The 17,991-nt window shown below is 32.9% G+C and overlaps 1 protein-coding gene across 1 annotated transcript; it reads left to right on the top strand.

The window, feature by feature from the left end:
• The first annotated feature begins 1,948 nt into the window (after positions 1-1,948).
• Positions 1,949-16,261, top strand: LOC134685148 (uncharacterized). Its single transcript, XM_063544624.1, has 8 exons — positions 1,949-2,247; positions 5,808-5,975; positions 7,005-7,175; positions 8,253-8,414; positions 9,346-9,486; positions 12,909-13,051; positions 14,399-14,480; positions 15,157-16,261. The coding sequence occupies exons 1-8, from the start codon at positions 2,187-2,189 to the stop codon at positions 15,918-15,920; spliced, it is 1,692 nt and encodes a 563-aa protein (XP_063400694.1). The 5' UTR covers positions 1,949-2,186; the 3' UTR covers positions 15,921-16,261.
• Positions 16,262-17,991: the final 1,730 nt, after the last annotated feature.

The raw sequence follows: 17,991 nt of genomic DNA, 5'->3' as shown, positions 1-17,991 counted from the left end.
ACCCGTTTAGGAGTTATTGCCCTTTATAGTAAATTTTTAACCATTTTTCGTAAATTAAAGTAATCTTTTACAAAAATCTTCTCCTCTGAAACTACTGAGCCAAATTAATCCAAACTTGGCCACAATCATCTTTGGGGTATCTAGTTTAAAAAATGTGAGGCGTGACCTGGTCAACCAACCAAGATGGCCGCCACGGCTAAAAATATAACATAGGGGTAAAATGCAGTATTTGGCTTATAACTCAAAAACCAAAACATTTTGAGGAAATCTGACATGGGATAAAAATGTTTATCAGGTCAAGATCTATCTGCTCTAAAATTTTCAGATGAATCGGTCAATCGGTTGTTGGGTTGCTGCTCCTGAATTGGTAATTTTAAGGAAATTTTGCTGTTTTTTGTTTTTAACTTGAATATTATTATAGATAGAGATAAACTGTAAACAGCAATAATGTTCAACAAAGTAAGATCTACAAATAAGTCAACATGACCGAAATGGTCAGTTGACCCGTTTAGGAGTTATTGCCCTTTATAGTCAATTTTTAACCATTTTTTCGTAAATCTTAGTTATCTTTACAAAAATCTTCTCCTCTGAAACTACTGGGCCAAATTAATCCAAACTTGGCAACAATCATCTTTGGGGTATCTAGTTAAAAAAAATGTGTGGCGTGACCAGGTCAACCAACCAAGATGGCCACAAAGGCTAAAAATAGAACATAGGGGTAAAATTGAGTTTTTGGCTTATAACTCAAAAACCAAAGCATTTAGAGCAATCTGACTTGGGGTGAAATTGCTTATCAGATCAATATCTATCTGCCCTAGAATTGTCAGATAAATCTGAATCTGACAACCTGTTGTTGGGTTGCTGCCCGTGAATCGGAAATTTTAAGGAAATTTTGCTGTTTTTGGTTATTATCTTGAATATTATTATAGATAAAGATAAACTGTAAACAGCAATAATGTTCAGCAAAGTAGGATCTATAAATAAGTCAACATGACCGAAATGGTCGATTGACCCCCTAAGGAGTTATTGTCCTTTATAGTCAATTTTTAATTAACATTTCCACTGATACTTCTGGGCCAAGTTCATTATAGATAGAGATAATTGTAAGCAGCAAGACTGTTTAGTAAAGTAAGATTTAAAAACACATCACCATCAACAAAACACAATTTTGTCATGAATTCATCTGCTTCCTTTGTTTAATATTCACATATACAAAGGTGAGCGACACAGGCTCTTTAGAGCCTCTAGTTTTTAATACTAACTTCATTTGCCACATATTCTTTTCGTTAGTATATAGTTTGCGGTTATTAGAAAGTACTGACTACAAAGTGACAACAAGTACAATTATATTAACTGTCAAGTGCTTTTAAGTACGAATTATATGATACGATCATAACCGTGATTAAGCGTGTGTATTTGTATTTTTCCCATATTGCAAAAGAACAAGTTCAATTTATACTTTTAAGTAAGTTTATTCTTATTACTGTAATTTTTAAGGAATGCTGAAATTTATAAATACATCAGCAAAAAAAATTAGATAATTAAATGAAACAATGAAAAAATATCACAATTCACAATTTTTTAGGGGATAATCAAAGCTCGAAGTTCTAACACACATTATTTTCCGAGAGACCAGACAAATTCAGATTTATCCAAATCCCAATTAACAACTTATTGGGATTAACTTGTCTATGTACTTTTCTCTGGCTTTTAACTCTAAATTGTAAAAAGTAAAATGTTAAGTAAACCAGTATTACGTAATGATCAATGATGATGATTATAGTGAATGTAACAGTTATAGTTGCTGTTGAAAACCTATATCGTTTGATGAGCGGTATGAGCAACTTTCCAAATATTCCTTACCGCACTTGACACATGCATATTTGTTGTGATTATTCACGGTTTTCAATGTGTTTGTTATTTCCGAATCATTCTCAGAGGCACTCCCATGGGTTATTCATTCATTCAGAGCACGATGAGGTATACTAATTCTAATTAGATTAACAACCCCGTGTTGTTTCTATGTCGTGAATTGTCCGCGGCGGAAATGGTTACTGATCAATACATACAGACTCCTATTGTTTATATAATTAATAACACACTGACAGTTCAGCCTTCTTCCCCTCTTTTAAAAATTTGAAGAATTTTTTAGATGGAATTTTGAAGTAGAAGAATTTTATTCAGACATGGAGATTTTAATACAGCTGTATATTAGTTATTATTTATTTTCGGTATTAACATTACGAGGTAAGCTTACTTATTTAAATAATTTGTTATTCCAATATTAAATCTTGATTTTTTTAGAGTGTTTTCAGTTTTTTCAACAGCAACAATCAGATTGAAATAAATGTTATAATACATGTAAATTAAGTTAATGCGTTTTGATATCAAAATTAGGAAATGTAATTGCTTAAAATATTCATTACAGTTTAATTATATCTGTTTTAAACTAACTTTTTGATAATTAAAAAAATGAAAGCAGATGGATTTTCCGAGAAATACGAAAACAATGATGGAATGATGACATGTATCAAGTTAATTACGTTCTGTTTTGGTACAAATCAGAATTAAAATTCATAACGTCCTAATCAAATGAAATGGATTTTCTATCATAACTTTTTCAACAGGCACAGTTTTACATTTACAGTGTACGGATTCTTTAGTTTAAGATTTAATAATTATGTTTCCTGTCCTGTCACAGTCTGTTTGTTTTTGATAGTTTAAACATGTATGAACTACTTGTCACTGGACGTTTAGCAACCAACAACCAATCCATCTTCTAACTTAGCGGAAAGTCATCCTGTTTGTAATAAACATAATACAATTATGTCATATATACATTTTCACTGTGTCTAAACCACACCGGCAGAATTTGATCGGACTCGATGGTATCTAACATCCGGCACAATGACGGAACATCAATAGACAGAAGAAAGATAGGTTTCTCCTTATTTTCTTTTTTTTTTTTAATGATATCGAAGAATATATATACAAATACAACTATTTTCTATTGTGAGATGCAATATTTTCTACAACCGTTCTATATTAACGAAGAAATAAATCAAAATGCATGTCAAAATGACGAATTGAGTGAACCTTGCCTCGAAATTGTTTAATTTCTCTTTAAATTGTTCACATTGTACGGAAAGAAAGGTACGGGAAGATAGATACTGACACAGAGATTGCAAAACTAGTCATTATGAGCATCTCAATACTTGAATTTATGTGTATGGAACGAAAGAAATGGGTCATGTCAAATAAAAATACACCGGTTTCGTCATTGTTGTTTACTACACAACACCCGGTTTCGTCTATATATATCACCCGGTTTTTTTATATTTTTTTAAAACCAACAATTTATGAAAAGCAACGTTAACACGGATCTGAACATTGTCTTTCGAAAGAATTTAAATATATATGTATTATAAAGTAAACTTGGCGTGTTTACATTTATTTACATAGGTAATTATAGTACTACACATTTTCCTAATGAAAGTCGTAACCGTTATTTCACTGATCTTCAAACTGATTTTAAATAGAATATAAATACCCAATAGCAAACACTGATATCTAATTATGTTTTTAACATTAACATTATGATATTTTTTTATATAGGCTTTGAGATACATCGCAGTATGTGACCCCCCCTTTTTTTTTTATAAAGAAAACCTAATTAACGCTTAAAAAACAAAATTTTAAACATCACCTTAAAGTATGTAGAAGTTAAGATTTATATTACTAAGAAGTGTGTAAAGTTTGATGCAATAATGATAAATCATTTTGAGATATGGCGCGACATGTTAAAAAAAAACCACACTCCTGTTTTACTTATAAAGTTCTGTAACTCAAAAAGATTTAATTTGATTTTCACTAAAAGATTTACAAATCGTTTGACCATTTCAAGAAATAACTTTGTAAAGTTTCATGAAAACTAGACAAGCTGTTCTCAAGTTACCGGCGGTGCGACATGTTTACGCTGGACAGAAAGATAGACGGATAGCTAGACGGACGGACGGACGGACGGACGGACTGACGGACCGAATGACTGATAGATGGAGTAACGGACGGATGGAAGGACGGACGGACAGACGGGTGTATACAATAATACGTCCTGTCAGACGGGCGTGTAAAAACGCAAAGAAATTAAAAAAAAAATCGTAATTAAAGGTCAACAAGTTTTATTATGATATCGGCCAAGTCGATTTATTTGTATATTTGTCTGTCTTATCATTTTCCTATATAACTTTTATATATATATGAGAAAAATGTATACAAATCGATAAAAAAAAATTTTGATATTCGGCATTTATTATAATAAACATAATCCAACTCACATAATCCGATTTCCCGGGTGTCCCTGTTTTCTCATTTCTTACAATATTTTAATTCGGTATACACTTTATAAGATAAGTGGCGAATCTAGATGACGTATAGGTTGCACGCCCCGACCCCACCTCCGATTGCCAAAACTATATTGATTCCTGTATTTAACGATTTTGTAAAGCAAAAAAAAATCAAAATATTGTTCGACTCGCTACGCTCGGCGGTATGTAAAAGTTGTTCGAAATACGCCCACTTTGAAATAATCCGTCTGTCCGTATATATTGTCAAAATATATTGACCAACGTCAGTGTACGATCATCATAACACAATGGCGACAGTAAAGACTCGTTTTTTTTTAATAATGTTAACAAAATAATTATTATTGAATTTTATCGATGACCTGAGACTATTATACTAATTTGTACAAAGCAGTATAGTTACAATTAGTGATAAATAAATTTTATTTTAATGCATGGTAGTTGTCATCCTTCATTCATTTTCTATGTCGATTATGCATGCATATACATTTGTCTTATTATCAACGTTTATCCTTAAGAAGATTTATTTTTAACGACCATAGAAAAGATTACATACATGGAATGATTAGATTACTTATAAAGGTGTCCATTCTTTTGTGCGAGTAAATCACATATCAATTGCGTGTTTCGATTTTTAAGACAGTAAACTTTAATTTCAAGTTTAAACATGTTCAACATATTTTCCCATAACTCATATAGAAAACGCATATTTAGAGAGCTTTAATCTCAATATGCTGTTAAAAAAGTTCGGAATGCAAAGTAAAATTAAAATATTTGTGTTCTATAAGAGTAGGAATTTGCTTATTATTTATTTGAATCTGAGACTCATATTAATAATAAGCCGCTGTCCGGTGAACGAACTTGTTTTCGAACGACCCACAAAACTCCTTTTGAACGCTGAAGTTAAATAATCAATTATAATGTAATGCGATTATGAATTTTTTTATTTGACCAAACCGGGTTATGCATTTTGAAATCTATGACGAAACCGGGTTGTATACATTGACGAAACCGGCCAGTTCCATTTTGACATGACCCACTTCTTTCGTTCCATACACAGAGTTACAATTATTGAGATGCTCATAATAACTAAATTTGTAATCTCCGTGTCAATATCTATCTTCCCGTACCTTTCTTTCCGTACAATGTGAACAATTTAACGAGAAATTAAACAATTTCGAGGCAAGGTTCACTCAATTCGTCATTTTGACGTGCATTTTTACTTATTTATCCATTAATTTAGAACGGTTGTAGAAAATATTGCATCTCACAATAGAAAATAGTTGTATGTGAATTTATATTCTTCGATATCATAAAAAAAATAAGAAAATAAGGAGAAACCTAGATTTCTTCTGTCTGTATATGTTCCGTCATTGTGCCGGATGTTAGATACCATCGAGTCCGAACAAATTTTGCCGGTGTGGTTTAGACACAGTGATTTTTCAGTGTACTCTAATTGCGTTCAAGAATATTTACCTCATGGGACAGCGACATTAAAAAGCCAGCCCTATAATTCTATACAGTATGAGTGTGACGAAGGATTTGATCTGTTTGGTTCAAATGAAGCCTATTGTTTTGCTGACACATGGACAACACCCATTCCCATATGTCATGGTAAGTTCTAACACCAGAGGCGGATTTAGAGGGTTTTGCACCCCTCTTCTTTATGAGAATGAAATGGATTATTTAGGAAATTACTGAATCATAACTTCAGCTGGTCCACTCATAGGAAGTCAGCACCCCCTTTTCTAGATCTGCCACTAAACACTATCGATCTGATTTGCTCACAGAACCTTTTTGCATTTGTTTCGAGTCATTGATATGTCAAATAAATTACTGTATGCATATTTCTTATTATTAGAAGTTATAAATGAGGATAAAAAATCCGGAAAAATTAGAGTATATTAGGTTCACAAAATATACGGCAATGTAATACACCAAAAATGTATGTACTATATAAACATGATAAAAAAAAAGATATGGTATGATTGCCAATCAGACAACTTTCATCAAGAGACCAAATGACACAGACATTAACAACTATAGGTCACCATACGGCCTTCAACAATAAGCAAAGCCCATACCGAAAAGTGAGCTATTAAAGGCCCTGAAATGACAAATGTAAAACATTGTGAAACTAACGTCTTAATTTATACACATAAAAATGACCGAAAAACAAATATGTAACACACCAACAAACTAGTTGATTCAGAAAGAGTACCAATACCTTTGACACAACAAAGTCAAAGGCATATAAGAAAGTTCTGGTTTGCTTATTTATAGATGAGACAACTCTCCATCCAAGTCACAATTTTAAGGCCAGTTTATTTCAGGAAACATCAAAGAGTTTGTATCTACACAAATACAACTTGCATTTTTATTTTTAATATACTTATAGTTCCTCGATAGTTTTCAACAACAAACTATCTTTTTTTGAGTTTAATTAATACAATGTCTTTGTGATACAACCTTTGGAAGGTTTAGATAAAAAGATGAGACTGCAAGAAGAACTGATACGTCCTGATCGAGTTTCGGAACAATTAACGACAAATATTAATGTATATCTGCAATTATAATTAGATTTGCTTATTAATATCTATATTTAGGTCATACGCTATTAATTATTCATTCATGTTTTTTTAGCCAAAGGATGCAACCAAAACGATTTCACATCTGTAGAAAATGGAGAAATCGATGTACTGTCTGAATCCTCTCTTATACTTGTGACATGTGATCCTGGGTATATAATGGATGGTGAGAGTACGATCAGCTGTGACGGACAACACTGGTCTGAACCACTCCCAAACTGCCACTGTAAGTTAGGTCTGAACCACTCCAAAACTGCCTCTGTAAGTCAGGTCTGAACCACTCTCAAACTTTCACTGTAAGTAAGGTCTGAACCTGTCCCAAACTGCCACTATAAGTTAGGTCTGAGCCACTCCCTAACTGCCACTGTCAGTAAGGTCTGAACCACTTACAAACTGCCACTGTAAGTTAGGTCTGAACCACTTACAAACTGCCACTGTAAGTTAGGTCTGAACCACTCCCATTCTACCACTATAAGTTAGGTCTGAACCACTCCAATACTACCACTGTAAGTTAGGTCTGAACCACTCCCATACTACCACTATAAGTTAGGTCTGAACCACTCCCATACTACCACTGTAAATTAGGTCTGAACCACTCCCAAACTGCCACTGTAAGTTAGGTCTGAACCACTCCCATACTACCACTGTAAATTAGGTCTGAACCACTCCCAAACTGCCACTGTAAGTTAGGTCTGAACCACTCCAATACTACCACTGTAAGTTAGGTCTGAACCACTCCCATACTACCACTATAAGTTAGGTCTGAATCACTCCCATACTACCACTGTAAGTTAGGTCTGAACCTCTCCCAAACTTTCTTTATTGAATTGTTATATTACAATTGTATTATTTTTTTTACCATGTAAGTATCAGAAAGATAACAATCGTACATAAATGTGAGAATATAAAAGAGACGACGACCCGATGAAAGAGCATTAAATAACATATGTATTTATAATTCTTTCTTACATCTGGGATGGGAATTACCGTATCATGTCCAAGATTACACGAACAGAGGGCTTAAACAAATACATATTAATTCAATAAACATGGCAACTAGTTTAAGTCCTCGATGGACTGTAGATATTTATCTAAATCTTTTAAGATGATAGCATTGGATTGCAAAATGAATGATACCACTTTCATTAATGCCGCTGTGTAATGAAAATAAATGTCAATGCCTTATATAATCAAATATAAACTATAATTATTCATACTAATATCCTTATCAATTTTCAATATAGTCATTTTTATTGAAGAACAAACAAACCTAATTGATTATATTTTACATGCTTTCTTGTAGCTGCTGTTGATATTGCTAGTTGTAATTTTGAACAACATTCTTTATGTGGGTGGACACAGGACATAGGTCATCAATCTGATTGGCTGATTAACATTAGAGAAACAGATACTAAAAGAACTGGTCCGAAGTTTGACCACACGTTTGGTCCGGATAACAATAACGGTTAGTCTTGCACAAAACGCAAATAAAGACGTTACACTTTGTTGGTTTTTTTTTAACTTCAGTATGTTATTGTTTCTTTTTTGTTCGTTACTATGAAAATCAGTATAAGCCTAAATTATATACCAGTATTTTCAAATTTAAAGAGATTGAAATTCGATAAGATTCACATATAATAAGTAAGATCACGTAATTAATCCGAATGCAACATAAACTCACACCAATAATGTATTTAATCTTGAAATTGAAAACAGGTCATCTGTTGCCGTTGTTGAAAATCAAATTTAGCACCAGATTATATTATCATCAATTCATATATCAAATCTGTATAATTATGTGTAATTGTGGCAAGTTCATATTTTAGTATGAAGTAATTTTCTGTGTGTTTTGTGTATTTCTGCTCCAAGTCGGGGAAAAAAGTTATTTTTCTTTTTTTGTTATGCATCCTCAGCTTTCAAATATTCGGCGAGGAAGGAAATCTATAAAAGCACCGGCTTCGGTCGCATAAAATAAATAACGTGTTGTTTCCATTTTTTATCATCCCGAAATCAACCGTTTAAAGTGATTGCGCATTGCCTGTCAGGATCATATATATACATCCCAATTCAGTCATAGTTATTAAGATTGTATTACTCGAGAAAATTTAAAGCTTTTCATATACTATAATATAAGTATATTTATGATAAGTTTAGTTTAACTTCACCAATTGTTGTCAGATTGAAATTCTTAATGTGATTAGCTTGTATCGTTGGTTTGCTGGCTAGCTCATGCGGTTATTTTAACTATTGATAGATATAGGAAGATGTGGTGTGAGTGCCAATTGGTTCCCTTTATTAAACATTTGTACATATGTATTTACCAATCTAAAAGGAGCGTTTGAGATATGAAATGTATATTATGAAGTTTCTAACTGTACAAAATTGTTCTTTGGCAGGTCATTACATCTATATGGAATCGTCCACACCTAGTCGACATGGACACTACAGTAGATTGTTATCGCCCGTCTATCCATGGTATAAAAGTCGTCGATGTTTTCAGCTCTGGTATCACATGCTAGGACCAGAAGAAGATGGATGTAAGTGGTGGTGTGTTTCTCTTCTGTGTAAAAATTTTAATTAAATATATTAAAACAACAAAAAGCAAAATTCACAATAAAACCATTTACTGAATCCCCCCTTCCAAAAAAAATCGTACCGGAAACAATCAATCTAACACACTCGACCGTGGTAAATATCATGCAATATACATCTCAATCTACTAAAATGTTTCGCAATTTTACCAATGTTTTTAGCTGGTGTTACTTCAGTTTAAGAATATAGTTACAACAGCCAATTAAACAGGTCACTCCTCTTACAATATCTTGGAACCGTATTGTTACTGTGTGTGGTTTACTTCACGCTGCTATTGCTTGCATATGAATTTACCTTGCAGGAATGGTCACTTAGACATGTCTGCTACTACACTAACATAACTTTAGAAACTTGGTAATTAGCGTCAAAGGCTTTAAAGACGTATAAACTGCATATAATCATAACATTCTAATATGACGTGCTTTTTTCGGTTTGAAAACAACAACGTGATATAATTATCAATATATCTGTACTTAGCACAGAGTCAGAGATATACATAATAATTAGGAGATAACTGTATTGTATTTTAAGCTCCGACGGCATCAATTGGGGATTTGATGGTCGCAAATTAAGTTTACTGGCGACGCGTTAGCGGAGACAGTAAACGGGTATTTGCGACCATCAAATCCCCAATTGATGCCGTCGGAGCTTAAAATATAATATTGTTATCTCCATTCTAATGAAACTGACAGAAAAAACGTTAAAACATGAAATGAAAATCTGTCATATGCCGTCTGCGCTTGCGCGTATGCCCCATAGCATCAATTGTCAATTGATGCCATGTAAGAAAGTGACGTTATCCAATCAAAATGAACGTCACAAACATTGTTGCATTAGAATGGCTGTTATACCTGCCACGTAAATCCACATGTATTGGAACCTATTTGCAGACCCTTTGCCGATTTTATTGTTTTTTTAATTTGCAATTAAAAAAGACAAATAAAAGAACTTTTATTCTTACTCGGATGCATAAAAAAAAAGAATTATACTGCAACTAGTTGCGTTTATTTCCTAAATATAGTACCACAACGAAATTCGTATAACATTATATTAAAATGGATTTCTGATGTAGGTTTTGTTTTATTTTCTATCATTCTATTGCAATATTCGCATATTTACTTATTTCAGCATGTCAACGTGGCAGCTCCTTAGTTACGAAATGTCAATTTTGGATGTGACAGTTAATTACTAGAAAAAACATGTAAATTACAAATGGAAATTTTTGGTTTGAGAATCAAAAGAATTAAACATATTTTTTCTAGCGTTTTTTTACAAAATAATCAATGCAAGCTAAAGATTTATTAGAATGTTTAAGCTTTATCTAACAGGAAGTAAAAACGGAACAGCCACACACATGGCATACCCAACCTCGCTTCAGTTTTTAAATGACCGTATTTGTTCTATTAGAATCACGCTCAGGATCAAATTCGAATATCACGGTCCATGCCATGTGTTAATTTCCAACAAATCTATGGCTTCCATTAACTATTTCTTAATTTACTTCTTTGCAAACATCATTGCAACTGACCATGCAAGAAATAAAAAGATTATTCAGACCTTATTATACCCCCGCTTTGTAAGAGGGGGTATACTGTTTTACCTCTATTTTTTTGAAAACTAAGGCTTTTCTACCTCAGGAATAGATTACCTTAGCTGTATTTGGCAAAACGATTAGGAAGATTTTATCCTCAATGCTCTTCAAACTTCGTACTTTATGGGCATTTTTTCAATAAAAACGTACTTTCTTGTCCCAGCCACTTTAAAGAAAATGTGTTTGCTCTTTGCAAGTATTTTTTTTGTGCAGTCAGTACATCGGTTTAACATTTTTAAGCAAAGGAACAGTTTATTTTTAGAGGGATTGATATGATATTGATTCCTGAATGGTCCAAAACAACCAAAATAGCATGTCCCTAGACAGCCTGTTCAACAGTCATACTCTAAAATATCGTACTAAGAAAATATAGAAATAAATGTTATTTTTACTAAAATATAAGTCCTTTATAATTCAAAAGTATGTTTAGAGCCAACATATTTTAATAAACAGCTTTTAACATAGGATTTTTTATTTCAGAAGGTGTGTCCCTGACAAATTGTCCACTACGAAACGAAGTCAATAAAATTTGCTAATAAACAGTTTTATAAAATCAATGTAATGTTTGCTTGCAAGAGATACAAACATTAGGTTCTTATAAAAGAAGTGATGCTTTTATAACGGCAACTAAATGGATAGTAAGAAAAATTGAGCACATCAAATGGACCAGAGTGATACCGTATTTTTGTTAATGTCAAAATCTGGCGAAACGGGTCGAATCTCCTTCAGTATCTGGTGAAACGGGTCAAATCTCCTTCAGTATCTGGTTTTAAAATTATGAAAAAATATCAGTGTACAGCTTAATACATGCTTTGATGAATACGATCAGTCTTGTAACTATAGTAATATAGGGATTGTGGGAAAAAAATAAAACATGTGAATATGTCTCCTACGAAACGGTCACCTACAAAATTTTATTCCTGGTATCTATGATGAGTTTATTTGCATCCACTGGCTCGATGCCACTGCTGGTGAAGATTTTTTCCCCAGAGGGTATCACCAGCCCAGTAGTCAGCACTTCTGTGTTGACTTGAGTTATCAATTGATATGTTTATGATTATAAATTAACTGTTAACAACATTTCAATTTTTGAAAAACTAAAGGCTTTTCTACCTCATGAATAGATTAGCTGTATTTGGCAAAAGTTTTGAGAATTTTTGATCCTCAATGCTCTTCAACATCGTTCTTTATTTGGGCTTTTATAACATTTTTTATTCGAGCGTCACTGATGAGTCTTTTATAGACGAAACGCGCGTCTGGCGTGAATATTAAATTTTATTCCTGGTATCTATGATGAATTTATATACCTCTGTCGGTCTGTCCGTCCGCCTGTCCATCAATCAATTCGTCAGTTCATCCATCCGTTCCATGAATAGTTTTCGTCGCATCTTTCCCAGGAACTACATCATAATGATTTCTAAAATTTGGTTTCAGGGTTTATATAAGTCAGTTATACCGTGTGATGCGTTTTAAGATTCATTCCTCAACAACTTTCTGTTTATATTATAATTTTGGCGGGCGCGGTATCACTAGAGAGCAGTATTTCACAGATTCACTTGTTAACTTATCTATCAAGAATTCAACATAAAAATAGACAAATTATATATTACAAAAGCCATCTAGTTTCTATTGCTTGGATAGGCACTGTGGATACACCTTTAAATAAATCAGTGCTATTTTCCATATTGTTTATAATAACTATTCACCTCTTACCCTCTGAACAATATATAATATATATATATATATATATATATGTCCTGTTTATTTGTTTTGTAGATATGGGTAACCTAGAGATCCTTCTACGAATACCATCAGGACAGGATCACGTGGAAAGTCAACTCTTTCTCATTGGTGGTAACCAAGGAAACAAGTGGCTCAAAGCCGACGTGTTTATTGAAAGACAAATAGGAGATTTTCAAGTGAGATATTCAAATATAAAGCATGCAACTAATAAGTTCTTTGAAAGCCCACTTATTTTTGAAAAATAAAGTTGACAATTTTTTTTCTCACTCTGTTTTTGTTCACAAAACAGTTTTTTTTTTGTCATGTGCTGTCTGTCAATGGCTGATCCAGAACTTGTTAGAAAGTGTGTGTGTGTTTGGGGGGGGGGGGGGGGGGGGGGCTGACTGCCCTAAAAGAAGGGGGAGGAGGAGCTCCAGTCATGCATTAGTTATTCCCTATTTAATCAACCAAATTTTCCCTACAAATGTAGAGCCCGGCTCTGGTCCAATGGGTCAAGTGATCTCTTCTCATCACTGGTCGTCCGTTGTCCGTCGTCTATAACTTTTGCACAAATTTTCTCCTCTGTAACTAATGGACCAAATTCAACGAAACTTGGTCACAATCATTATTCAGGGTATTATCTAGTTTAAAATTTGTACAATGACCCCGATTGACAACCAATTCAATATGGCCACCATTGTAAAAAATAGAGCATATGGTAAAAATACAAGTGTTGTCTATTATTCTGAAACCCATTATCAATAGAAATCTTTTGTGATCAAAATGATGAATATTAAATTAGTACGGTGAGCGACATGTGCATTGTAGAGCCTTAAGTCTTGTGGATATGAAATTTGACCTGTTATGTCTTAGATTTTCTGTTCATGCTCTTTCTGGAGTATCGTTCTTGATTGAGCTATATATCATAATTATGGTGTCAGACAATATGAAGTTACAATGTAAAATATTTGACATTTCTTACACACATTCCATTTTGATTGTGCTCATCCAAATGGATTGAATTTTAGCAAAATGGCGAAATATTGTGCCAGAGCGATATTTAAACACTATTTTATTAACGTCTCACATTTTACAAAGCAATACACAACAGATCGATTAAAACAAATTACACATATATGTAAAAAACATTCATATATAATTATGAGATCCTACTATTTACACATTAAACAGATGTTAAAATATTTTAAATCAATTGAGAAGATGCTTTACCGTAAGTCATTATGATTTACGCAAAAAAACGAAACGAAAGATCCAAGAGTTACATTTCTTCTTACATGTTTTAATGAATTGTGTATATACAATGTATATATGTATGTATTTCTTCAGTAAATAATTCAATTACTACGGACGTCTAGGTGGTCTATGCAACAAAAAATTCATAAGTGGCACTCTAATGCTTCCGTAAATTACATGAAGTTATGCAGTTGTATTTATAACATCTATATGTGTACAAAAATATCTATATTGTAATATAATGTTTGAAATGATTTGTGAAGCTCACAGTCTCGTTTTTATTATTTTAGATTGTTGTACAAGCCATTAGAGGACGTAGTCATACAGCTGACATAGCTGTCGATGATTTCAGGTTTTACAGATGTACAAATGGTAGGATTTACTAGACATCATTTTTCATTCCAATCGCCAGCTCTTTTGTTCTTATGAGCAACTGCCATTATTTTGTCCATTGTCATTTTCTGTATAAAACGTTCAATCGGGTCGTACCAACATGATACACATTAAAACTGAAGTAAAAAGCTGATCACGCATGCAAGTCATTGTGAAATACTTTATATTTAATGCGTGTTGTAGTCTTTTTATCTTCTGATAATGCTAAATTATTAAAAACAAACAAACAAGCCTTTACAAACCCTTCACTAGAAGAAGTTGTGTAAAGACAAAAAACATATATGAAAGTTCAAAATTAAAACTTTCCAACACCCAAGATGACCGTCTTCCTTGCTTATACAGATGATTATGACTTCTTAATTTAAATAGTATACATAAGTGATTGTTCATTTTAAGAAACCGATTTCAACCGTAAGACATCCTCATACCAAATGATTTTTCGCGGTCCTCTTTGTACACCGAAAAAAGGCTTTTGGGTCGTTATGACAAAATTTGATATCTATGCAGTTTTCAAGATAAAATGAGTAATTATGATCTGTAAATCGCTGTTCATTTGATATCAGATTTATTTTTACATGTAAATGAATTTACCAAATACCCCGTATTTAAATCAGGGAAACCCATTGTTTTAAATTTTCTTTTATTTCAATTTTAGAAACAGATCTTGAGAGTGAAGTCGACCAAGTAACAGCAACTTTATCTCAAGAAAACAATACCGTAACAGATAAAGCCATGAACAACAGTTCTTCAAAAGATATCATGTTTAACGATGCCATTAAAGTTAGCGTAGATAATGGTAGTGAAATTACCAGACTGAGTGACGACAAGGTTCATACTCATAATATATCTGATACGAAAATACCTTCAAATAAAGAAGCTAAACCAGAGCCGCACATGTTGAATATTGTGAAAACAATTGTTCCAATAGGAAACACCATCCCTACATCGACACGTGACAGCCCTGTGCATACCAAAGGTTCATTGACTACAGTTGATGCAATCCCGTTACCCGCAAGTTCAGAATTCTTGGTAATGATACCCAAGCATGAAGGCGTTGAGTTATCATCTCACATAAAACCATTCACAGAAAATATTGAAAAATCAACGGAAAGTTTTGTTATATATCCAGCAGACGAGGGAAATTCGTTTGAAAATGTGGTTGTCACTAAACGAAATCTTATTTCTCCTCTTAAAAAATCTGTTTTCACAACGTCTTCCTCTCTGCAGGCTGGAACTAATCAAACACTATTATTTAGACCTGAATTTATAGCAGGTATCGCAGGGGTAGGTCTGATTGTAACCCTAGGCGTTGTACTTATTTCCATTCTTATTTACAAGAGGAGGAACATTTGGGGACGAAAATCCTCTGATGATCAAGGTCAAGTACTTTACACAAAGAATGTTCAACAAAATGTGTAATCGTTCGGCAACATTCGTCACAACTCGGCTGATTCCGTACTTCATCTTCCAAGGGTAGCGAATTCAGCCGAGGATTTCCGATTGCGTCGACAATTTCCATTAATCAAAACATTCCATATAAAGTTGTGATTTATGCATATGAAAATACTGGACACCTGCAACTTAAATTGGATTTTATTTCCGTAAGCCAAACGCTGTCACTGAATTAAATTCATATCAAGAATGGTTTTAATTTTTTTTTAAATTCTAATATGACTATTGCCAAGAGTTAATGTACATTTATTTCGTTTGATAGTTATTTTTTGTTGTTGATTTTATACTTTTATAAACATAAAACGAAATTTATTATTCAATTGTTTCATAGACATGCCAGTTCTATTCATGTTCAATGGTTGTATTTGCACGGACACCTCGTTATGCTTTTGTTCCTGTTTGTTCGCAGGAAATCTCTGTTAAAGTTTGTGAGGGTCTGGATGGGGTTTACAGAAGTGAGAATAATGACCAATTACCGCAAAATAAAATAATGGCTAAAATTTAAGAATAAGGAAAAAAAGACAAACAAAAGTACCATGGATAATACGAAGAACGAAAAGAGAATAATGGGCATAATTTACAAGGAACAGGGAATAATAGGCAGAAATAACAAGGAATAGAGAATAATTGGCAGAAATAACAAGGAATAGAGAAAATATCTTTAAATTTTTTAAAGAAAACACACATGAAGCCGCATGCAGCGAAGATTCCCATTCATATCCTTATTTATGCACTTTATTTCTGGACTTGTAGGCGTGAAGTTTTTGACATACTGTAAAAACAGTGCTTCGTGATGGAAGACGGAATGTTGGCCTCTAAATTTCTTTTAATTGTTTTCTTTTGTTTGCGTGTGTGTGTGTGTTGTTTGGCCGCTGCCTAGTTAACACCACATTACTTTTATGCATGTTACGATGAGCGAAAAAGACAAGACATTTACGAATAAAAACTGTTTTGACCAGTACGAACAGGATTTACAAACAAAGCAATATCATGTGTGATATACACTCAGTTTTTTTCTCTTTAAAATCTGTACCTGTAGATTTGTTTCTTTATTCAAAAGAGACTGAAAATGTAATGTATTATATGTGATGAGGATATGTCGACTTAAAGAAATAGGACTTAGTGTTTAGTCAACTAAATATCTATATAGGTATACTAGCGTGGTTTAGTGTACCTACAAATAAGATTGCAATATTTGTTGATTTTATGTTTACATCGTCAATCTCAAAATCCAAGGATCAATTATTTTCCGGAAGCAGAAATTTCTTTTAAAGTAGTGTTACATCGTTATTTAAAGTATTTTCGATATTATATAATACATTTAACCGTTGATGGTGTTTGAAACATAGAAAAATATCCTTACCAACTATTATCGAGTTAACGAATACATTACCATCTATTAAACTGTATCAAAACAAACACTGCATACTATGTCATTGTTGTTTAAAACTTGATTTTTCAACCCTGAAAACCACCTTTACCATTTTGAAATTGAAAGATCGTCTCAAAGAAACCAAGAAAAGAAGTCAATGTCTATAAATATACAATTGGTAGCATATATACTATTATTCTATTTCTTCGGTATACCATATGACATATGTTGTTAATAATGGACAAAAAGATAACATTATGCTACATAGAGGAACAAGTGAACAATATAATTGTCATTAACAACATATTTCTGTGGGAACGAACTATGCACCTCTGCTTGCCAACCTCTTTTCATTTTCATATATATAAAAAAAAAAGTATGTTCCGTCAGGCACCTGTCAAAATCAAGAAAACTAAGGAAGCTGGATCATTTAACTTTACCTTCAGATATATTGATGATATTTTACACATAACAATACAGTCTTTTCTGATTGATTACCATTATTATATCTTTCAGAACTAGAAGTAAAAGAATCAACTGGCACGGCTTCCTCTGTCTCATTACTAGACTTATGCATCGAATTTGACATAGGCGGTCTTCTCAGAACCAGAACCTTTGACAAAGGAGACGATTTTAAGTTTGATTTTTTTAACTTCCCAAACCCAA

Source organism: Mytilus trossulus, chromosome 9 (assembly GCF_036588685.1).
Source record: "Mytilus trossulus isolate FHL-02 chromosome 9, PNRI_Mtr1.1.1.hap1, whole genome shotgun sequence".
NCBI classification, from domain to species: domain Eukaryota; kingdom Metazoa; phylum Mollusca; class Bivalvia; order Mytilida; family Mytilidae; genus Mytilus; species Mytilus trossulus.
Note: the sequence above shows the minus strand (reverse complement) of the source record. Positions and strands in the feature narration are given on the sequence as shown.